The sequence below is a fragment of the Schistocerca cancellata genome, chromosome 6 (assembly GCF_023864275.1).
Source record: "Schistocerca cancellata isolate TAMUIC-IGC-003103 chromosome 6, iqSchCanc2.1, whole genome shotgun sequence".
Lineage (NCBI taxonomy): Eukaryota > Metazoa > Arthropoda > Insecta > Orthoptera > Acrididae > Schistocerca > Schistocerca cancellata.
In genome coordinates this window covers 611,802,450-611,827,846 of record NC_064631.1, presented here as the reverse complement: position 1 = coordinate 611,827,846, position 25,397 = coordinate 611,802,450, and the positions used below count along the sequence as shown (strand labels likewise).

Below are 25,397 nucleotides of genomic sequence, written 5' to 3'. Positions count from 1 at the left end.
TATGTCTCACTTCCATACGTTGCAACACTCCAGACAAATGCCTTCAGAGAAGACTTCCTAACACTTAAGCCCATATTCGTATTAACAAAGTGCTCATCCTCAGAAAAGGTGTTCTTGTCATCGGCAGTCTACATATTATATGGTCTCTACTGTGGCCGTCATAAGTTGTTTTCCTGCCCAAATAGCAAAACTTATGTACTAGTTTAAGTGTCTTGTTCCCTAATCTAAGCCTCCGAGAATCACCTGCTTTAATTCGACTACATTCCATTATCCTTGTTTTGCTTTTGTTAATTTTCATCTCATATCCTCCTTTCAAGACATTGTCCATTCCGTTCAACTACCCTTGCGATTCATCTGCTTTCTCTGACGGAATTTCAGTGTCATCGGCATACCTCAAAGTTTTTATTTCTTCTCTCTGAATCTTAATTCCTACTACAAATTTGTTCTTTGCTTTTCTTTACTGCTTGCTTAACTTACAGGTTGAATAACGTTAGGGATAGGCTACAACCGTGTCTCACTCCCTTCTCAACGACTGCTTCCCTCCTTCCATGCCCCGCGACTCTTCTAATTGAGGTCTGGTTTCTGTACAGGTTGTAAATAGGATGTATTTTACCCCTGATACCTTCAGAATTTCAAAGACAGTATTCCAGCCCGTAAGAATATGTTGTTGTTGTGGTCTTCAGTCCTGAGACTGGTTTGATGCATCTCTCCATGCTACTCTATCCTGTGCAAGCTTCTTCATCTCCCAGTATCTACTGCAACCTACATCCTTCTGAATCTGCTTAGTCGTAAGAATATAAAGACAACAAATTTCATACGTAAGATGATCACGTTATAATAAATTCACGGAGTTGTTTCGTCTGAACAAAGTACGTTCGTCTCAAATTAGACGAAAAGTTTCACTTGTCAACCAAGCAACGGTGCTTGGCTAATGGACTCCAAGTGAATGAGCATACTCTTGGCTTTACGTGAGCTTCGCGCTCTTCTCAGCCTACAGCTGCGTGCACCGTGCCAATTCCCGTCACATGCGGTCTCCGAAGGTTATTCAGTAATGAATAGATAAATAAGACATAATCGCTGATTAAGCCAGTGGCGTAAAAAAACAATGCAGAGCAATATCCCCTCCCCCTTGTAAATTTTCTGTTCCTTACTTACGCATTGGAAAGTCAAACATCTATTTTCATACACTGGATATCTGTGCAAGAGGCCGCGGACGCTTTTCTGGCAACACGAGTGCATGATAATGGCGATGCTGTACGGCACGGCACTCAAAGAAACCACTGTGTTGTACTGGACGACATAACCAAAGTACCATGAGGTGTGAGCTAAGGCAGCTTAACAGGATGGTGAATATTTTCAGTATATGTATGTATACTGACGGAAAAGAACGCATCAGCACCAAAAAATCATTAATGTAGAGTAATGAAATTCCGGGAATATATTTGTCTATGTAACAAATTTAAATGATTAACACTGCAAGATCACAGGTTAATGTAAGCGCGAGATAAGCCATTGCAAATGTGAAATGCTGGTAGTACATTAACAACCGGTGTAAACGCCAGAATGTTGAATGGAAGCATGCAAAAGTGTATGGATTGTGTTGTGCAGGTGCCGGATGTCAGTTTGTGGGTTGGAGTTCCACGCCTGGTGCACTTGGTCGGTCAATACAAAAATGGCTCTGAGCACTATGCGACTTAACTTCTGAGGTCATCAGTCGCCTAGAACTTAGAACTAATTAAATCTAACTAATCTAAGGACATAACACACATCCATGCCCGAGGCAGGATTCCAACCTGCGACCGTAGCGGTCGCTCGGCTCCAGACTGTAGCGCCTAGAACCGCACGGCCACTTCGGCCGGCTCGGTCAATACAGGGACGATTAATGCTGTTTGTGGATGGCGCTAGAGTTGTGGGATGACCCATATATACTCTATTGGCGAGGGGTCTGGTGAACGTGGAGGCCAAGGCAACATGTCGAATCTCTGTAGAGCATGTTGGCTTACAACAGCGGTATGTGGGCGAGCGTTATCCTGCTGGTAAACATCCCCTGAAATGCTTTTCATGATTGGCAGCACAAAAGGTCGAACCATCAGACTGACGTACAAATTTGCAGTCAGGATGCGAGTGATAACGACGAGAGTACTTCTGCTGTCATTCGAAATCGCACCTTTGACCATAACTCCAGGTGTAACTCCAGTGCGCCTAGCAGGCAGACAGGTTGGTTGCAGGCCCTCAACTAGCCTCCTCCTAACTAACACACGGCTATCACTGGCACCGAAGCAGAACCAGCTTTCTTCAAAAAACAGAACAGACCTCCACCCTGCCCTCCAACGAGCTCTCGCTTGACACCAATGAAGTCGCAAATGGCCGTGGTTTGGGGTCAGTGGAGTGCACGTCAGGGGGCGTCTGGCTCGGAGCTGCCCTTGAAGTAACCGATTTGTCACAGTTCGTTGGGTCACCGTGGCGCCAACTGCTGCTCAAATTGTTTCTGCAAATGCAGTACGATGCGCCAGAGTCGTACGCCGAACACAGTGGTCTACCCTCTCAGCAGTGCCACGTGCGCGTCGGGAGCCCGGTCTTCTTGCGACTTTACATTGTCGTGACGACCGCTGCCAGCATTCGTGTACAGTGGCTACATTCCCGACAAGTGTTTCTGCAGCATCGCACGAGGAAGCTTCTCACAGCCATATTAGATGATCTCATTCAAACGCAGTGAGGTGCTGATAGTGGCGTCTTTGTCGCCTTAAAGACAATACTGACTAACATCAACTTACCACGCGTCATCTCAAACGCAACTAACTCTCACTACTGTTACATCGCGTATTTAAAGCAAACCGGATTGTAATCTCATAGTGGCGCTACTAGCGCATTGCGACTTGCGCGAAATTTGAATAGACATGTTTCAGATGTAGAAACACGACTAGCAGCTTTTTATATATATATATATATATATATACATTCCTGGGGTCAGATACATCACATGATCACACTGACAGAACCACAGGCACATAGACACAGGCAACAGAGCATGCACAATGTCGGCACTAGTACAGTGTATATCCACCTTTCGCAGCAATGCAGGCTGCTATTCTCCCATGGAGACGATCGTAGAGATGCTGGATGTAGTCCTGTGGAACGGCTTGCCATGCCATTTCCACCTGGCGCCTCAGTTGGACCAGCGTTAGTGCTGGACGTGCAGACCGCGTGAGACGACGCTTCATCCAGTCCCAAACATGCTCAATGGGGGACAGATCCGGAGATCTTGCTGGCCAGGGTAGTTGACTTACACCTTCTAGAGCACGTTGGGTGGCACGGGAAACATGCGGACGTGCATTGTCCTGTTGGAACAGCAAGTTCCCTTGCCGGTCTAGGAATGGTAGAACGATGGGTTCGATGACGGTTTGGATGTACCGTGCACTATTCAGTGTCCCCTCGACGATCACCAGTGGTGTACGGCCAGTGTAGGAGATCGCTCCCCACACCATGATGCCGGGTGTTGGCCCTGTGTGCCTCGGTCGTATGCAGTCCTGATTGTGGCGCTCACCTGCACGGCGCCAAACACCCATACGACCATCATTGGCACCAAGGCAGAAGCGACTCTCATCGCTGAAGACGACACGTCTCCATTCGTCCCTCCATTCACGCCTGTCGCGACACCACTGGAGGCGGGCTGCACGATGTTGGGGCGTGAGCGGAAGACGGCCTAACGGTGTGCGGGACCGTAGCCCAGCTTCATGGAGACGGTTGCGAATGGTCCTCGCCGATACCCCAGGAAGCAACAGTGTCCCTAATTTGCTGGGAAGTGGCGGTGCGGTCCCCTACGGCACTGCGTAGGATCCTACGGTCTTGGCGTGCATCCGTGCGTCGCTGCGGTCCGGTCCCAGGTCGACGGGCACGTGCACCTTCTGCCGACCACTGGCGACAACATCGATGTACTGTGGAGACCTCACGCCCCACGTGTTGAGCAATTCGGCGGTACGTCCACCCGGCCTCCCGCATGCCCACTATACGCCCTCGCTCAAAGTCCGTCAACTGCACATACGGTTCACGTCCACGCTGTCGCGGCATGCTACCAGTGTTAAAGACTGCGATGGAGCTCCGTATGCCACGGCAAAGTGGCTGACACTGACGGCGGCGGTGCACAAATGCTGCGCAGCTAGCGCCATTCGACGGCCAACACCGCGGTTCCTGGTGTGTCCGCTGTGCCGTGCGTGTGATCATTGCTTGTACAGCGCTCTTGCAGTGTCCGGAGCAAGTATGGTGGGTCTGACACACCGGTGTCAATGTGTTCTTTTTTCCATTTCCAGGAGTGTAACTCTCACTACTGTTACATCGCGTATTTAAAGCAAACCGGATTGTAATCTCATAGTGGCGCTACTAGCGCATTGCGACTTGCGCGAAATTTGAATAGACATGTTTCAGATGTAGAAACACGACTAGCAGCTTTTATATATATATATATATATATATATATATATATATATATATATATATATATATATATATATATATATATCGCACAGCTCCTTCTTGGTCTTGTGATTTTTTTTCCGTTTGTGTATATAAACGACTTATCAGATGGAGTCATTGGCATCCTCAGGTGGAGTCATTGGCAACCTCAGATGGTTCGCTGACGAATCTTAGGAAGGAATATTGGATGATTAACTTTTAAAACCTTGTGGACAACAGATCCCCATTTCATGACTGGATAGTATCGATTCCCGGCGGGGTCAGCGATTTTCCCTGCTTCGAGATGACTGGGTGTTGTGTCGTCTTCATCATCATCATTCATCCCCATTACGGTTGGAGGAAGGCAATGGCAAACCACCACCGCTAGGACCTTGCGTAGTCGGCGGTGCGGGTTTCCCGCATCGTTCCCTACGCTCCTCGGAGTATAGGACCTCATCATCATCATCAGTACCGAGGGGTACCCCAAAACACTAGTCGATGCTATGCAGTGGCAGAGCGCCGAAGTGGGAAACACTGCACGGGGCGTCACCAATTCTGCACTGGCCTGCATTGTACGGGGTACAGGCAACTGTAGATTTGTATTTTTCAGACCGTCCAGCATCACACTTCAGGGTGTCTACTCACTGGCCAAACGTTGGAGAAAGCACGTTAAACTACAACCGAACTGTGCTTCGAAATAAGTGCACCGTATAGGAAAAGAAATGAACCTCACAGTATCAGACAGAGAAGTTTTCTGCTTGCCCACGTGGGACGCTGCGCGCGCAACCCGGGCGTCAGCAGCGCGGCTGAGTCACGGGGAGCCCCGACCACACACACACACACACGTGTGCAGGCCACGGGTATGCGGCAGGCGCACGTGACGCCCGCGCGGCCCTACCTGTTGCTGGTGCGCATGCGCTCTGCCTCTGCTCGCACCCGTCGCTGTTTATGAATGGTTTCGTGCTGCCCCGCGCCAGATAGGCTCCGCGCGCCTTATCTGCGGCTTCTCTGCACACTCGCCTCGCCCTGTCGGCCGTGGCTGCGCCTTATTTTTTGGCCGCCACACCGTATCGCGGACGGGGGGCAGCACGGGCCAACAACAGACAGGCAAAAACTGCCGGCAGCCTTCTGCACAACTTGCTGCACTCGGGTTAGAATTTTTTTTTTTTTTTTTGTAAAACCGGATCGCGGTGACCTAAACCCCTTTACGGCAGCTACTCTCGTGTGGCCTCCGACGTAACATCGAAGCTCACCGAAATGGTTACTCGCATGGGAGCACCTCCCTGTGATGCAAAGACTCTGATTTTTGCCTATGTAAAAATGCGACAGTGAAGTAACTGATGACATTTGAATGAAATAGCATGATTATTTTGGGAAATTACTGAAAGTTAGAAGTTTGAATGTCAGTTTCTCGCACGCCTTCTTACACTTTTGAAACGGTTATACCGTGGCCTGCTTACCATACTTGCCATACGTCTTCGATCGTAGTACAGCAGCTTAACAATTAGCTGGGAGCGTTTTCCTCGCTTTGCCTACATACCTGGCACAAGTAATGATTCTTTCTTCCCGCAATTCAAAGCATTCGTCGGACGGCTGTTCCACGTCGATGAAACAGGAACCGTCAGCCGCTGGAACATGTGTTGGGTATCGGAAGATGTTCCTAGTTGGAGCAGGACAGGGCCGTGACAAGGGCACCGCTCGTCAGAGCGATTACGTCAGGGGTCAGTGGCTGCTGCCTCAATAAACGTCGGCGCGAGTGACAGGCGATTACTCAGCGCGCGAGCGATTAGTGGGCACCGGGTGGAGTGCGAGAGGACGCGTCGCAGGATCAGCGCACAGCACCGGGACCCGGTGCACGCGGCACTTGTTTCCGCGTGGGGACGCGGCCCGCCGCTGCTTCTCTGTCTGCATCTGTCCCACGTCACGCGGCGGACCACTGCCACCCCATCCCCGTCCCACAACTCGTCCTTTGGCACGCACTGGGGCAGAATTTTCCGAACTGTATTCCGCGGGACACTGGTGTTCCACGGGAAGTGAATAAGTGCTCCGCACCCAAAACTATTAATATCATGATTTTATTCGTCATTTTGACGTTACTTATTACTTTTCAAAATTTTATTAGGATTCTGTGTTGTTAGTTATGATTTAAAATTTAAGTTATCAGTGGAAAATACAAGTACCTCATTCTTTAAAAATTTTATTAACCTTAAAAATAAACAAAGTGTTCCGTCAGGGGAAAAGTAAAAATCTGGAAACTTTTGGAAAGGTCTTATGAGACCAAACTAATGAGGTAATCGGTCCCTAAGCCTACGCATTACTGAATCTAACTTAAACTAACGCTATGGACAACACACACACCCCCATGCCCGACGGAGGACTAGAACCTCCGACGGTGACAGCCGCACGGACCGTGACAAGGCGCCTCAGACCGGGCGGCTAACACGCGGCAGAGGAAAAGTCTGGCCACCCGCGCACTGTGGAGCCACGAGGATACTCCTTCCACTGGTAGCCCTCGTAACAGCGTACCGAATCTACTTGTGCAGCTGTACTCCACATGACATCGCCCGTTGTGTGGCGCAAGGTAGCTTGCACGTATACCAGGACCATTTTCCCCTTCGTATTCCGTTCCCGTATGAATTTCTATAATCTTAGCGTTTTACTCGTTACGTGCCATGTACGATAAAGGAATCAGTAATTTTTGATTCATTTCTGCACGTGGTCTCTCTTCATTTTGTAGGGCTCTCCGCGATACACAACCTGTTTGTCATAATATTTTTGCTCGTTTGTCGTAATATTTTTTGTTTGTGTGTTTGTTGCCATAAGTGGCCCACTGCAGCTCGGTGGTAATTTTTGTGACATTCTCGAGCCGAATAAACGCAGCTGGGACGTAGCGTGCAACTCCTCTTTGCATCTCGAAATCCAACTTCTTAACGGTGACATTTTGGCATGAGAGTAGTCCATCGCAACTAAACAACGGTTGTTTAATAAAATGGGGAAAAATGGTTCAAATGGCTCTATATACTATGGGACTTAACAGCTGAGATCATCAGTCACCTAGACTTAGAACTACTTAAACCTAACTAACCTAAAGACATCACACACATCCACGCCCGAGGCAGGATTCGAACCTGCGACCTTAGCAGCCGCGTGGTTCCGGACTGAAGCGCCTAGAACCGCTCGGCCACCGCGGCCGGCAAAATGGGAAACAAATCAAGATGACAATAGCTCTCTCGGATAACCTTTATTTGTCAACTTCTGCATAAGAACATAGGAAGAACGAATACACAGTGCAAAAGAATGTAGCCTAGAGATGATATTTATGTTGACCATGTCGCAGTTCTTGCGGAACGTGAGAGAGAACAACTTCCATCTAAGAGAGCAGAGACAGCCTTCATTTGTTCTCACTATGGGCGAGGAAATGACGCCACTCGTAAGTAGCCAAGGTTGCTATCGGGCAGGTTAATTGGAGATTCTGCAGTGAAGCACAGAATTTTAATAAAATAAAAAAATAACAATTTATCAACTAAACAGAGAGCTTTTATATCAGCTTTAAACCTGCGATATGCTTTTGTGGATGCTAGCTGCTAACGCTTTAGAAGGCCGTAAGTCTGTTCTACTTGACACTGGTTTCGGACAATGGGCGCACTCCGTCGTTTTTCAACCTTCAACAGAGATGGTCGGTACCCTACTGTGCTGATAATGTTCGCACGTTAGAGCGCTAACTCTATGTGAGAACATATAAGTCATCTAAACGTTTTTGAAGCTTGATCATGTGTGTTTCATGGCAACCAATTTGCCAAAAGCTTTTTTTTATTCGGTGTTTGTGTACATTTTATTTCATGTTTCGTAAGTGGACAAGACATATGATTGTTCTTTCAAAGCATTTTAATGAATTTCTTGAGTCTTTCCGAGAAAGTGTTTCAAACGCCTTGTGCCAAGAGGCATGTGGATGAGAACACTCCGAGGAGATACATCAGACTTGTACATAAATCACTGAAAGTGAAGTTACAACCAGACTGGCATAGAGTTATTACTATTGGTACTGGCCTCACCAATTCTTAGACAAATTGCTTTTAAACGATATATTGAGAAAAAATTGTTTTTCTGCGTTCTGGATTAGGTACGTATGATAGCAAGTATCAGTTCACGAGTTTCCGAAGCAGTTCGGTTACTCAAAAAAGAAGACATTCACGAAACCCGACTTCTTTATTTTGCTAACTTTTTTCCTTGTGGAATGCAAAGGGCCGTACGCTCTTCTTTTCTCTCTTTTTTGTACATTTCGCGGGTATGGTGCAGCTAGTATAACAGTTTCGGGCTGAAAATGTTACACTGACCGGAAACAGTGGCCGGTAATGTTGCCGTACACGAGGCTGTAATTCGAGTGGCCGCACTGTATCCAGACAACATTGTCGCCAATATGCAATTTTTATGGTCCGCGTAAACGTACCTTAATGTTTGCTCGACAAACCAATTGTTGGTACAGGGCGTGGACCTTGTGCGACAACCACAATTAAAAGCAGCAGTAAACTCTAAAGGAACTCTCTGCGTAGTGACATTCGTGGACTCATTACTATGTAAACTGACGGTGGAGGAGGGAGAAAGGAAAGGAAAAGGAAGGGGAGGAATTATTGGTGTCAGGTGCGTTAGGATTTTATGCGGTATCAGCGGGGACGCGTGAAAATGTTGGTTGGACTGGGATTCGAACCCAGGGTTTGACGCTTACTTGGCACCAGCGACAATGAAGGACGTGGAGCAGGACTGTGGATAGGTGGCACTAGTTGAGAGTGTGCCGGAATGTTCAAATGTGTATGAAATCCTATGGGACTTAACTGCTAAGGTCATCAGTCCCTAAGCTTACACACTACTTAACCTAAATTATCCTAAGGAAAAACTCACACACCCATGCCCGAGGGAGGACTCGAACCTCCGCGGGACCAGCCGCACAGTCCATGACTGCAGCGCCTTAGATGTGGCAGAATAGTCAGCGCAATTGCGGTAAACACTGTGTCCGTGTGGCGTGCTGGTTAACGCAACTGCCTAGTAAACAGGAGGTCCCGAGTTCGAATGCCGGTCTGGCATACATTTTCGCTCGCCGCCGCCGATTCCGCATTAAGTCCCGAGGTCATCAGGCCGCTAGACTTAGAACTACTTAAACTTAACTAACCTAAGGACATCGCACGTATCCATGCCCGAGGCAGGATTCGAACCTGCGACCGTAGCAGCAGCCTGGCCGATGCAGCTGATGTCAATAATTCCTTCCATTTCTTTTTCTTTCTCTTCCTTTTCACTTTCAATTTAGATAATGAGCATCACGGCTGTGGACTGTCCGAAAGAACAGACACCGCGCATTCGTAAAGCCCGTCTCACACGGAGCAAGATTCGCTGCAAGTTTCCTTGCTGGCTCGCGCGACGGCTGCCTTGCGGGCTCCGTCGTCTGCTAGCGGGCTACCTTGCTGGGAACCTTGTAAGATTTCCAGGATAGGTCCGGTGCTATTTTTCTTGTAAGGTTCCCTGCGTGCTACCTGCGTTGGCCAATCATGAGACGTCTCGTTTGTGACGTCAGACGCGGAAAGCTTGGGCGGGAAGCCTTTGTTGATAGTCGCTTTTCTGCTGCTGTGAGATGCGGTAGGCAGTTCTTATAATTATTAAATAATGACACCGCAGTGGTCGAAGGAAGCGATTGTATCATTGATATGTACTTATAGGGAAGAACAGTGAAAAGCGCAAACTATTATAATAAACACTTGCGTGCAGAAGCACTCGAAAGAGTTGCAAGTGCCGTGTGTCTTGTTCGACCATATACGACGAGCAAGGAGTGCTATAGCAAAATGCACAATTTACGTACTCAATTTAATGTGGAGTACGCCAAAGTAAAATCATAGAAAAGCAGTGGCACTGGGATGAACGACGTCAGTACAAAGCCATGAATTTTGTGTTGAATGTAGAAACCAACTACTTGCAAAAATCGGACACATTTAAGACTATTTCCTAGACATATCACACTGAATATTCACCCGATTTTTGAAAGCACATAATCTTGAATGGTAATGAATTACGATGTAGCTTTCTTCTGAATCAGAGGCGAAACCATTCAAAGCAGTTCTTCAAATACCAATACATCCATTCGTATAAAATTTCCTAAGGATGTACGATCTTCTATCCTATAAAATAAAGTCGTATATAACAGTCATTATTGGTGTATTTATAAAGTCAAACAGTAATGAAATGGTGATACTTTTCAAACAAAAGTAGGTGCTATGCGAACTAAGCTCAATTCTTTATGAAGCATGGACAGCACACCCTTTCCAGCGTTTCTCCTCTTAATCCAGTTTTTCGTCCATTCTTTCTTTCTTCTTCTCTCATTATCATGCATTTCTGCATCGTTTAGCACCGAAACAGCTAATAACGCCAGTTTGCTCTGAACATCTGTATCTGAAGCAGCCATCTTCGTTCGATACAACATGCAGCCGATCACAACACAAGTAGCTGCCGATCTTGCACCGTGGGAGAGCTTCGGCATGGAAGATAGCCGGCTCCTTCCCTGCAAACAGGCAGGCACGCACGCCATCTCGCCAACTTGCGGCGAACCTTGCTCCGCGTGAGACGGGCTTAACAGTGGACTGGCTGGCTAGTGGTGCCTGGCGTTGGGGCCCGCTGCCTCCGCCGCCGCCGCCGGAAGTCGGGCAGCTGCCGGCGGCGGTCGGCGAGCGGCTCGGCCCCATTAGCGGCGCGTCCTCACCTTGGCGGCGACTTCACACGGCCCGCACGGCGCCGCGACGCCAGCCGCCGCCGCCGGCGCTATTTCTGGCGGGCGGACGCCGCCTGCCTGCTCCGGCCCGGCGTCGCGGCCGCGGCCGGCCGCCTTCCCCACGGGGCCCCCCTCTCTCTCTCTCTCCCGCGCTACGTTCCTTCCCTGCCTCTTTCAGCTCTCTGCTGTCACGGCAGACGGGCTATGCATTCTGTTAATCGATCCACTACAACAGTATTCTTACTTATCTGTATCAAGTGACACCGACAATTAAGGATGACTCGCCACAAGTACACTAATTACAGAACGACGATGCCAGGAGTGGAGCGCTCGAGACGTCGAAGTCCTTACTGAACTGTGATGACAGCAGTGTGGTTCACTTGGCTTCAAGTCTAAAAACACTACTGTTGTGTACATAGTTCCGCGTAGTCAGCGCGTACACAACTTTCCCAATAGAGCGCGTCCCGCTAAGCACAACAGCGCAGGCGCAGCGCTCGTCCGTCTCCGCACTACCAGATGGCGCTGTCTTAGAGACAGACCGCCGATCCGCGTATTAATATGTAACGCAGCCAATGAGATTACTGCTAACGTAGAACCTTTTCTCCTCGCGGATCACACTCGCACAGTGATACCTGAACGCGCGAGGTATTATAACGAGTGTACAGACTTCCGATTAGTCAGTCTGCATCAATCCTCATTTGTCTGCACCAGTCTGCATTAGTCTGTAGTCAAGTTTCAGTCTGCGCCCAATAAGATTATTATATTCCTGTACATAGCCATGAAGATAAATGTATAGACACTTTGTTAAGTATCAGAGATATGTGAGAATAAGATTAACGGACCAATACCAAAGGAACTTCAGATTGTCAACTGTAAACAGCATCCAGAATCAAGTTACGTAATGTATATCCTTTTTATTATTTTAATAAATGTGTGTCAAAATTAATCAAGCTCTGTTTAAAGTTGGTCACTGTCAATCTGCTACTCTAAGCGTGCAAGTGGCATTTCTATCGTCTGACCTAACGGCAGAACATAAACACGCCACGATAAGACCACGAGACATATTGCTGACACTCGCCTACTTCGTTAGAGCGACAAGTCAAATAATCTGATGGTGTGTGTACCGAAGGTCTTACAGTACGCACACCACAACTACATACCTAAATAAAAAATAAAACTGTTCGTTTCCTTTTCGTACTTTTGGGCAGAGTTACACACACACACACACACACACACACACACACACACACACCAGTGAAACTACTTCCTATGTCAATCTACATACGTATCTATTCGGTACATTACGTATGTAGATTGTGTACAGTTGGGAATGTGGGTCTCACGGGAAGCGTGCAAGGGATAAGTCCCTGCAGTCGCGCTATTCATGCGTGTCCTCGATGGCGCACATAGATAGAGCGTCTGCCATGTAAGCCGGCCATGAGCGTCTGCCATGTAAGCCGGCTTCGAATCCCGGCCGGGACACACATTTTCTGCTGTCCCCATCGTGGTATATCGACAACACCTGTCGGCAGCTGAGGGTTTTAATTAATTATCATTTATTCTAGAGAAGCTGCGCAGTCATCAATGGTATCTGTTCTCTCGAGAACAGTTACTATCATCATATACATTATTCTGTAACACCAAATTTAAAAACTTTAATTCTTTTTGTGTCTGTAGTGTTTATCGTCCACGTTTCATGTTTATGTGAGAGTAGAAGAACCGCAATAAGTACTTTCAGACATGTCTTACTAGCATTTTTTTTTCTCTTTTGCATGGAATATATGCAAGAGTGTAAATCCGTTAAATCTAATTTCTCGTCGAAAACGATGTAATTAAAACCGGAAGACATGTTCAAAATCGATAAAGAGATCGTTTGTGACGTTTTCAAAGGAACTATCCCGTCACTTATCACTTTTGGGAAATACTGATGAACCTAACTCTGGATGTCCAGATAGAAATCCGAACAGTAGTCTTTCTGGTGCGAGTCCAATATCTTAACCATTGTGGCATTTTTCTCTTTCTTCCAGGCTAATTCGACTATTAGATAAAAGAAGATCAATAAATGTATGCGGTTGCGGTTTCAAGACATCAAAATCTCCTAGATCCTGCCGAACGGTTTTTCCAATGGAATAAAAGTACATCAATAATATTGTGCAGTTATGAAAGTCGTAGAACACACCGGGTATTTAGTTCTGTCCACACAGTTTTCTCCGTTCTCTGTGTTCATAGACTACATAGACTAAGGGGGCAGCGTGAATTACGCACTAGGGCTGTTCGACGCGAAAAACTACAACGAAAGCGCCACGGGACTACAAATACGGCGAGAGCGCAGGAAAACAGCTGCAGTACGCTGACTCACGGGTGATTAAAGCACCGATGTTGTAACTCTGCCTGCGCCGTAATACGTGACACTCGGGGTTACGTGGCTAATCAAGCAATGTGAAAACGAAAGTGGGAGATACCAACAAGGAATAACATCGCAAGGGGTGCTTTTTCAGGTAACAGATGATCTTCTCGCGAGTTGTTGTTGCATCCAGTTGCTCCACGAGAGTTGCGTAGTGTCTAGGATTTATTGTTTCATCCTTCGCAAGATACGGTAATCAATAAGAACACCATTAAAGGGACCCCACAGAGGTAATGTGGTACGCCTGATTTTTGTAAAACATGGCGTTCACACTTGAGACGGCGCCGCGGCAGTTTTGCAGTGGCGCACTGGTTCCCGGCGCGCCGCTGAACTATGCATGTGTTCTGACGCGCAGCTACAACTAAATGTTTCACAAACGATTCTGAGGAAACTGTTCTGTTAAAAAATCCCATAAATTCACGTGTTACAGTCTGACGTAGCTACTTGACTATCGACTAGCAATCTTTTCATTATTAGTCATAGTTATTACTATGTTTCACATTTAACTAACGCATTCGTCGAGTTTGCAAAGAAAAGCGTAGTAGCTGGCTACTTTACGCCTGCCGCACTTTATGTTATTCATTGGTGCGCAAGAAATGTAGCTAGGACTGTGTACCTGCTCCTGTTGATATCTAGGAAGAAGGGACCAAGGGAATGTGGAGAAAGCTGCCCCTCCTCCCTGCAGTGGGAATTAACTGTGACGCGGAATACAGTAGGAGAAAAATGCCTATTGTGACAGTGCAAGCAACGTCAAGGGAATCACCCCTGCAAGAAACAACTCGCATAGATTGCATGCCTCGTATCGCCGAGAAAACGACTTCGATGGTCTCCACAAAACCCCGCGTATGTGAAATAATTATTGGTGTTAGACTTACACTAATTCCTTTACATCTACTTTTTATTCTGATTAACACATTACCAAGCGCGCGGAGCATATTTCGCTCATCTCCTCGCTAGCTCGTGTGCAGTATAAATCTTACCGAGAAACTAAAACTACGAGGCGTGTTATTTAAGTAAGTACCGTTTCGAAATTTAAAAAAGACGTGCTAAGATATCTCAATAATTTTATTTTTAGATGAAAGCCTGTACCTTAACCTACGCACTGACGACATTACAGTCTGATTCTTCCTTGTTTACGTTGTGTACTGAGTGTTTAAGATGCCGATAATCGTGAGTCCCGCCGACAGTGAAGTACGGGCTGTTATTTCTTAGTGTTCAAGGCCTAAAAGCGATCGATATTCATCGTGAGATCTGTGCAGTTTACGGAGAAAACATTATGAGTGACGGAATGGTAAGAAACTGGGTGAGAGCATTTAAAGATGGCCGCACAAATGTGCATGATGAACAACGGAGTGGGGGGTCCTTCGGTCGTTAATGAAAGTTTGGTGCCGGAAGTGGACAATAAGGTCAGAGAAAACAGACGCTTTACGAATTCCTCCTTGGGGGATGACTTTCCTAATGTTACTCGTAGTGTTTTGTATGGCACTGTGACCGAGCACTTGAATTACCGAAAATTGTGCGCACGTTGGGTACCGAAAGTGTTGGCGGATGTGCACAAAACCAAACGTTTAGACAGTGCATTCACTTTCCTTGAGTGGTACCACAACGACGGTGATGATTCTTAAGTCAAATTGTTACGGGAATTATTTAGAAAAGTAGATTAAGGTACAGGCTTTAATGTAAAAATAAAATTATTGAGATATCTTATTTAATTTTAAAACTGTTGTGGGAACGGGGGGACGGAGTCGATAACGTGACATCCAGTAGTGATATCAGCTGTTATTCTTACGATATAGAAACGAGAATGATGAATCTGGTTGTTTGAGAAGTTGGGTGTTAAGGCGTGAAGTCAAGCGCCGGCTCACCAGTCCGGAAGGACAGAGAAGAGGTGGCTGTGAGAAGACGTCAGCCAATCGCACGCTGACCGAGCCTTCTCCAGGACGACAACACGACAGCAGCGCTTCCTGTGTGAAGAAGACACAAGCGCCGCGCCCGACTGGTCGCGGCCCAGTTCAATAGCAGCTTCGAGACCAGCGACTAGGATAGAAGCGTCGACGCTCGTTTCTTCGCTTGTACACTCTATGTAACACAGACTTGGAATTGTTTACACTGAGAACGATTGATTATTTAGTATGTCGCCTTTGCTTGCGACACGTCTGTGTAACTAAGTTAAGTACTGGATCTTTTCTGTTTTGTAATTAAACTCATTAATGCGATTTGTTTGAATTGTTGGTCTAGCGAACCGATAAGGCAGGCTTCCTAGATCTGTCAACGAGCATGCAGACATAATACTGAACGACACAGCCTGGGTAAGACAGAAATTTTTTAAGTCAGTCTCTACGGTGCAAGATATTTAATGGTTCGAACAGAAATTACGACACAATAAAGATTTCGACCACCGGAATAGTAGGCCTAAAGCAAACATCTGGCATGCACGGAGTATACTAGCATGATTACAGTGCAATTAGTTTTGGATCCGTCAGTGCAGACCTAGGAATACTCTGGGAAATCGTCATCAGTAATGCAGTCTTCAGTTCAAATGGTTCAAATGGCTCTGAGCACTATGGGACTTAACATCTATGGTCATCAGTCCCCTAGAACTTAGAACTACTTAAACCTAACTAACCTAAGGACATCACACAACACCCAGCCATCACGAGGCAGAGAAAATCCCTGACCCCGCCGGGAATCGAACCCGGGAACCCGGGCGTGGGAAGCGAGAACGCTACCGCACGACCACGAGATGCGGGCGCAGTCTTCAGTGGCTGCTGCGCTCTGACAGATGTTTTTGTAGGAGAGTAGAACACGTCGGCTGCTGTAGTTCTTTCTCCACGGGTAATCTGAATTTATATATTTTCGCATAACAGATACATTGGTCAACTGCAGAATGTCTTCACAGGAGGAATATGTCTTGTCAGTGACTTCCGCGGATGGCGTCAGTCATTTAAGCCAAGCCTCCAACACAGAGTGGCAAATCGGACGCGGTTTGCTGTAGCGTAATGCAGTGCTCCGACGTTGTGGAGAGATCGACTGCTTGCCTCGCCTTTAGGTAAACAATTCTTTACGATCGCAGGCCATCAGACACGGTCACGTGGAAGGCAGATGTGAGACAGCAGAGGCGCCGTATTATACTGCATGTTCACGAAGGCGGCGCTGGCCAGTTGAACGGAGACCCCACAGGTCGGCGCCGCAAGCCGATCTAAATTTATTTTACGAGCTGCGCCGGGCGACTATTTAGAATGGAGGCTCCAGCGTGACGCAACGACCCCGACACGATACGTCAGGCAGGGCCGGACCACACACACACACACACACACACACACACACACGGCGCCGTCGCTGAGCTCTGGGCAACCTTGGCTGGCGTCAATCTCTCTGTGAAGGGTGTGCGGTCAGTTCCGGTTCTGTGACCGATTACCTTGACCTATACGCTGTGTCTGAAATACTCCCACTTCCGGTCAAAATGCCCAACTGTATCAGTAGTTCCGCATCGCGTACACGTCCAAAGTAACGCTAATGACTGCAATCTTGTATTTCCATCATGCAAAGTTCACGGAACACTGACAGTGTCAGAATGACCAATAAAATGGAGCAGAAAAATTTCGACGCAATCATCTGGAATATCTAGAACAAGAAACTGCCCTCGAACGAAGTCCAACTTCGCAGCTACTAAGTACGTGCTCAACCAGAAGCAGTCTACGCGATAGATGGGATACCAGCAGTACCCGTGAGTTACAATGACATCGATAAAACTGAACCAAGATACTAATAAAAATGTTTTGCCCCACGGGTGACGAAACTTCGGAACTACATTCGCTGATATATAAAGTAATATAAAGTAATATTACACGAATGAACGATCCTCGATTACACAAGAAAACTCCCTACTAACCCAATGAGAACGAAAGGAACGATTTGATAAGGGACTGACTGTCAGACGTTCACGTCCGAACAACTGGCAGAAATGAGTGTAACTTCGAAACGCCCTTTTTGCAGTAATTTAATTCTGCTGAACCGTAATGAGTGGTAAATCTGTTCATCATGAAGCAGTAACAAATATACTTTGTGAAGTTCCAAACGCTATGGTTCCAAAATGATCTATTAAGTAAGCATGTGTTAGTTTTCGACCACTAAAAGGCTGTGGAAGAAAAGATCAACATACTACGAACATTAACTCTCATTCGTCGTCAATGAAAGGACGATTTTGGTTTAACGTCCCTTCAAAAAGGAGGTCTTCAGGGACTTTGACGCTCTGTAGCGTCGTCCTGTGACGTCTCCGGACATGTGTTCCTATCCTCGATTTCTTCCTCACGACATCCTCTATAACCTCTCGAAATTTGTCGCATAATTTTTGGGACACCCTGTATACTTCAATATTACCCTAAATATACCCTAAATTCTCTGTCGCTTCATTACATCTTCCTTCTCTAAAGAAAAGTCAATACTCCTGTTGTGGCTTCCTTTTATACAACGACTGTACTTCACAGTAACAAAACATCATCAAAACTTTACCTCCTTCATGTAAGAGATAAACCATCAATTAATAAAACCTCGCTTTACTTCAGACGATATATTTCCCTCTGAAGGGTCTATTCAATACCAAACATTTCTCTTTGTTGACATTACTAAGAGCAAGATTATTTCTTGTTACTACAACTTTTTTTGCTTTAGCCTGAATGTCTATAATATGGCACATTATTACTAAGCAAACATTGTGACTGAAGTAACTTCAAATGGCTCTAAGCACTATAGGTGTGTGTGTGTGTGTGTGTGTGTGTGTGTGTGTGTGTGTGTGTGTGTGTTGTTTCGGGGAGGAGACCAAACTGCGAGGTCATCGGTCTCATCGGATTAGGGAAGGACAGGGAAGGGAGTCGGCCGTGCCCTTTCAAAGCACTATGGGACTTAACATCTGAGGTCATCAGTCCCCTAGACTTAGAACTACTTAAACTTAATTAACCTAAGGACATCGCACACTCCCATGCCCGAGGCAGGATTCAAACCTGCGACCATAGCAGCAGCGCGGTTCTGGACTGAAGCGCCTAGAACCGCTCGGCCACAGTGACCAGCAGGGACTTTCTCCTCTCCGTTTGTGGGCAGGTCGTGAGTCGCGCCTGGATGTTTAGTCGGTAGAGCAATTGCCCGAGAAAGGCAAAGGTTCTGGTTCGTGTCTCGATCGGGCACATAGTTTTAATCGGTCAGGAAGCTTCAGATCAGCGCACTTTCTGCTACGGAGAATTAATTCATTGTGAAAACACCTTTCTTGTTTCGATACTAGAGCCGTTGTGATACAACGATTCCTTTCTTATGTGGACAACAACGCATTCATGTCTCGAGAGACCACTCGATCAAACTACTGCTTCGAATCTACGGTATTGTTATTAGCTATGTTTAGCGAGGAAAAAAGAACCGAATATTACGTCCGCTGACGTCCTGTTTGGACAAAGTAGTGGCGTAAATGATTTCCCCTCGTTGGGAAAGATGGATACGAAGCGGATCGAATCCGCCACAGCCAAAATGAGTGTTGTTTCTGGAGTTCATATATCGTTCACAGACAACGTTCGCAAGTAAAATACACATATCGTAGGCTACAGGATGCTTGAATTTCTTTCCTAATTCACTTTAAATTGATCAATTTTTCTACATGTAAGGAGATATATGGTGACACTACTCTACACTCGGCTCATTTTGAAACAAACATATGGCATACTGAAACGTACGTACTTCTGACGAAACGAACAGATGTAAAGGACTCTCCATGGGTATCAGTGCGACAAAGCATAGTTTTTCACCTGTTTTACAACTGGCATTCACCTAAAATGTCTACTGCAAGGTGCAAAGTATTACTCCTCGCCATTGCTGTCGCACGAATTCGTAAATGCAGCGAAATAAATCAGAGCACTTCATGTCAGAACAGCTCAGTGCTACAGATCTAACAGGATGTTCCACAAGAATAATCACTTTTGTCTGTGGTTGGATATTAACACGTTACGCCAGGTGGTGACAGCTGGCACAGAAAGGAGGAGAGCACCGGCACCACTACAATACGAGCCAGCGTTGCTCGCAGATGGAGCGGGAAGCGGCGTCTGCTACAACGCCGCACGGCGCAGCTGTGTGTCGTTTCGACGGCCTTGGAAGGCGGACTCGTCCGGCCCGGCGACTGTCGCGACCCCGATACGTGTGGCGCCTGGCGCCTCGGAGGCGGCCGCATCCAAACTACCGCGTGACGTCACCGCGGCCGGCCGCCGGGGCGCGTCAGCAGCAACCACAACACTTTCTCTCAGATTGCCGGCGCAGTTCGAGCAAGCGAAACGCATGTCAGCCGAGGCGAGATCTGAATACCAGTAGCATTCTTAGTTCCTGTATGTAAACAGAATGCTTGCATCTATATACTACGTAATCTACTGTACTCTGCATTGCGAAGGGTGCAACACATCGTATACGCCCTGTTCTGTTCATATACTGTGCGAGAATAAAATGTACGTAAGTACTAGAAATCTCTCTAATCTTGTTCTCGTTATATCTGCGACACATTTACTAGGGCAGCGGCAAAAGATTTACTCCTGACCCTCTGGTTCTCTAAATTTACCCAACGGGCTTTCCTCCAAAGATTTCCAGTTAGATTTCCCAATCAGTACTGTTACACTTCAGTTATGGGCTATATCGAGTGTTAAGATAACAGCAACGTGTCTCTGAATCTCTACTGTCAAATGAATTTGATAAAGAATACAGTGCTCTAAAATTGGGTGCAAAATAAATGTACAATACTTCCCACATCGTGTCGTTTCTTAGCCCCTCATTACACTGTCAATAATCTTTGACGGATGTTCAATAAAACCACACCCCAAAACTTATATAAAATACGTGATAAAAGCACTACTACACTGCCATCGATTTTACAAAACGTCATTTGTAAAATATATTTGACAGAGTTGTTTTACAGAGTAATAGTGCCGTAGCAGTTCCCCTAAATAATTGTCTGCACTGACCATTATTGTGGCTCTTCGTTTGCCTCTTTAAGTGCCTTGTGCCTCATTGCTGCTTTTAACTAGGAGCACACCATCATTTGTAAGACGGGCTTACGATATGTTTTCTGATGTGTATGGAGAAAGCAAAGTACCTTTCACTCCCACGGTCGAAGCATTGATGCAAACCACGATTTGCGCTTACCGTGGCGACAGCACGAGCCTCAGACCACGAATGCTGTCCAGTTCGAATCATGCCTCCATGTAGCCATTCACAATCCTTAACGTGGTTAGCAGCTCATCCTGTACAAGTAAGACTCTTCTCGAACAGTCGCCCTCTTGAGGCGGTGAAATGTAAAGTAACTGCATTCTGTTTCGCAAATAATGTCTCGTCATTTAGACCTAACTACGTCGCAGAGCTATTGTCTACCCTGATGAAGTGGACGACATAAGAATGAGCACTGACACATTCCTGGAAAAATTGTTTGACTTACAAGGAACCTCACAATAATCAGAGAGCTTGAGAATGCATTTCCAGTTAGTCAGTTGTTGTCAGAGATTTTCGTGGATCACTTTGAAATGCTGTTCATAACTGGATAAATAATCTCTCACCGTAACATTAAATATTGGTTTAATAACGTAAGCGATGTGTCATGTCAGTAGGCTGAAAGCACCAGCCTGTTCAATTTAAAAATATATTAATGGGAAAACACTTGCTATTCCATTTAAATATGAAACTTCTTTCAATAAGTAAGAGATGAATCCACAATGTTGAACTTTTATACATGACTGGTTTCTAAAAGAATTGCTTGAACCGCGCACGCAGTTGATATTGTTGGGCTACGGCAGGCGAAACGTCTTTTCCAAATATAGGACATGTATGCATTCCATGCGTTATGTTCATGGATCTGCCAGACCCACAACTCATTATAACAGTCCTCCTCCTCGCAAAGAGGCAAAGTGACGCAGAAGGAATTGTACCCTCAAACTAAAAATGGTTCAAATGGCTCTGAGCACTATGCGACTTAACATCTGTGGTCATCAGTCCCCTAGAACTTAGAACTACTTAAACCTAACTAACCTAAGGACATCACACAACACCCAGTCATCACGAGGCTACCCTCAAGTGTACTCAAATACAGTGTGATGGAAATAGCATTAGCTTAATGATAACCCAGGATTTCCAAGGGAACATCACAGATGAAAGATGACTTCATTATTATCTTTCGCTACGTGTGAAGCTACGTTCAGAAATAAACTCAGCGTAGCAACATTTCTTTTAAATGCCGGTGTACGTCTCCTTGTTCTATGCTCTCTCTAAGTGTATTATAAGCTACGAGACTGTTGAATTATTTGCGCCTGAAAAGCGCCAAACGTACGAGCTACAATTGTAAATATTAACTACTGTAGCTTACCTCTATTGTTTCGATATTGTTTGTTTGCAATGAATAAGTGTAATTTGCAGTGGGTAAGCACTCGTCTACAGATGCTAGGAACACAAGTTTTCCTCTTACGTCTGCTCAGAGGGCCCTTGTCAATCCCAGTCTCTCCCAGCGCTATTGTCCAGACATAAGACGGCACCTCGAATTTTCACAAAACAATTAATAGGTATAATAATGGGCATTTCCACTCTGTAGACGTAGTTAAATACGTGTCTAGTTCTGGGCAAACACACAAACGAGTAGCACGAATAAATAGCAGCAAATTGGTAATTATGTTAATGTACTGTAATTCAGTCGCTGAGCTCTAAGCGAGGCCATACATAGACAACCCTACTAGTCGTCCCATTTTTCCCGTGCACATGGACTGAAAATTGTGACACATCCCATGCTGTGTGCTACCTCTTTAGCACCGAGTAAAATTACAACTGTTTAAACGTCACGTTTGCCCATTACTTACTGTACACTTTTAATGTATTGTCTCAGAAATCATTCATAATACTGCGTTCATCTGTGTACGAAATTCGCGCGAAACATCTACATCGGTGTAAGTTACCAGAGGATTGGCAGTATGCGTTCTAAAGGTGTCACGGTTTCAAGCAGTGAAGGCCAGCCAACACGCGCTACTGGTTGATGCCATTCCGGCATATGCTATGTTACAATACATCCACGGGATTTCTTCCACAATGGAGAAAGCGTTGTCGCGGAAAGAACTTCAGCAATGGACGCGATGGCTGTCGACGCCGTGCAGTAACGGCGGCCAACAACAGGTAGCAGGCGGCATAGCGCGCGTGCCCGCTTGCCGAGGCTGCTTTCACTGGCGGCGCGCATGCGCGCTCCGTGGCGCCAGCCGGTCGCGCGGCGGCTCCGTCAAAGCGGGCGGCGCGCTGCCTGCCACTTTAATTGACTGGAAACTGTACCAGCCTCCCGCAGCCCGCATCCTGAATGGAATGCGGCGCGCTCGCTCGAGCACCGTTCCGGGAAGGACTCCTCGTACTTGTGAAAGCCGGTGCTTACTGACATTTCACAACGCGAAATTGTTGGCCTGGACACCGGGACGTAAGATAGCTGCGACGTTGTACCTCGCCTGATAAAGGCTCGGAGTGGCCGGCATTCGCGGAAAATGCCGTCGACTGTGAAGTGCGAATACTGAATCGTTTTCTGCCAGGAAAAAAAACCTTATTCACCGATAACTATGTGCAGTTTACAGCGAGTATGGAAGACAGCAGCAGTGACGTATTTTGCGGAAAACACAAAGCAATGTATATAATCACGCAAGGGGACCTTTCTAAAACTGCTTTGATGGAGGTGATGAGCCATGTGATTGACATGTGATTTCCTTCAACAGGGAAACCGGTTAACCTCCACCTTACATACGTCACGTCCACTACATTTTGGCAGAGGAAGGAGATACTGCTGGCCTAGTTTATAGAACACTGCACAGCCACTAAAAGTCAAGAAACCAAATTGAGCAACAACGAAACGAATGACAGTGCATATAAAGTTTCTGCATGGATTCACTGCATTGCGAGGCCCGTCGATACACTGCCGCAAAGACGGACAGTTTTAATGTGGGATTCTACGATCATTATACACGATGATGACCCCTTCCTAAGCGAAAGGTAACACAGCGTTCAGCGTCCTACAGCAAGAGTAAACAGGAACTAATCTACCATTATAATAAGTGCCTTAATGTCGAGAGAAAGTCCAATTGAAAGTATGCGAAGGCTCTAGCTGTTGCAAGTATGTACCAAAAAGTAGTTTCATTTATTACAACTGATTTATAAAATAGCTCGGTTTGGGTTCGCTGACACGAATATCCAGACGGTATTCCGCCATATCCGGGAAACACTGGCGTGATATCGTGAGAGCCAGTGTCACTGACAATGTCATTTCGAGTTATGTGGAACGCTACAAAAACGTCTCTGCAACGCTCACATTAATGTGATCGTGCACCAAACCAACTTTTATGCTGGAGTTACAAAGGAAACACGTGCACGAGATACAAACAAACTTCGGCACCCGACAAGACATTCAGGTGCCGCGAGGGGCACTGTAACGTGTGCTTACCGCATGAGCTGTAATAGAAATAGACCGGTTGTCGGTATCGTGTATGCCAAGAACACCCCGACATAAATTTAGAAACTACGAAGACAATATTCGGCACTGTCTAGACTGCAGTAGTGCCATAATAATAATAATAAAAAAAAGTTACTGATTAATGTAGTAATCATAGGTCACCTAATGAAGAAGGCACTGACGCTGAAGAAGCAATTTACAAAAGCCAAACAAGTAGGACATTCAGATGGCTCAGTCGAGCGGAGAACAAGCACTTTCTTAATGTGAGAGTGAGAACTATAGTTGTAAATAACGCGAGGGAAACTCGATAGGCATCGCAATCCCTGTAGCCTCAATCCGGCACGATCAGAGAGGCGCTTCGAAACTGGCGAGCGATGCGACCGACAGGTGGGCGTAATCCGTGTCGCCGCCTGCGCCTGGCATCGCTGCCGCGGCACGGTCCTTTCGTTTAGGAATTCCGGGAAATCCGGGGCGGCTCCTTTCGGGGTCCTACTGAGGGGCCGCTGAGGCGCATTGTGGAGGTCGGACAGTCTCTTCCGCGGTATAAACACGCCGCCGGAGCTTTTGTCCCAGCGCTGGTCGCTGCCAAAGGGTGCACGAGAGCCGGTGCGGCGGCAAGGGGGTGGGGCGGAAGCGAGCGCGGTGGCGCGCTGCCTGGCTCACCTGTGAACTGCTTGTATCCATTGAGGAACTTTGTCTTCCACCACTTGGCGAGGTGCGCAGCCATGTGCGAGCCGCTGCCGGTTGTCATTCGAGACGGCGGTCCCCCGGCGTCGTCGTTGCTGCCACCCCGGCCACGCGCGTCACATGGGGCGGCGTCGGCGTCGCCCTCGGGCCAGCCACCACGAGGGGTGGTGTCGTCGTCGTCGACTCGTCGCCTCGGCCGCGGGCCGGCTCGCCTCCGGTCGAGAGCCGGCGGAACCAGGAGCGTGAGGGGCAGGGCGATATCCAGGGGAGGCCGCCTCATGCACAGCCGCTGCGCCAACACGCGTGTCACACTCGCGTCGCGTCTCGCAACCGCACTGCCCGCGCACCGTACCGTAGCGTCGCCCGCCTGGCTCTCTCTCTCTCTGCGCACACGTCCGCCCGTCGCGGCGCACACAGTGCGACTGGCGCGCAGCGCTCCGCCGCGGGCCTCGCGGCCGCCCCCACTCCGCCGCGGCCATCCCTCCCCCTTCCCTCCTGACGCGCCAACCGCTCCGTCCCTCCGACGCCGGCCGTCAGCACAGTAGGCTTCCTCTTCGCGGCCCGCCTAGCTAGCAGGCCCTTCCTTTGGCGGCCAAAGGGCGGTTCGTGTTAAAAGAGAAAAACCGGGC

At 47.2% G+C, this 25,397-nt stretch overlaps 1 protein-coding gene across 1 annotated transcript in view; it reads right to left on the bottom strand.

Moving 5' to 3' along the window:
• Positions 1 to 25,171, bottom strand: part of LOC126191300 (uncharacterized) — a 144,540-nt gene extending 119,369 nt beyond the window's left edge. Inside the window, exon 1 of the mRNA XM_049932128.1 lies at positions 24,745 to 25,171. Within this exon, the coding sequence (XP_049788085.1) occupies positions 24,745 to 25,048 (304 nt within the window). The 5' untranslated portion in view covers positions 25,049 to 25,171. The remainder of the gene's footprint in view (positions 1 to 24,744) is intronic.
• Between the last annotated feature and the right edge of the window lie 226 nt (positions 25,172 to 25,397).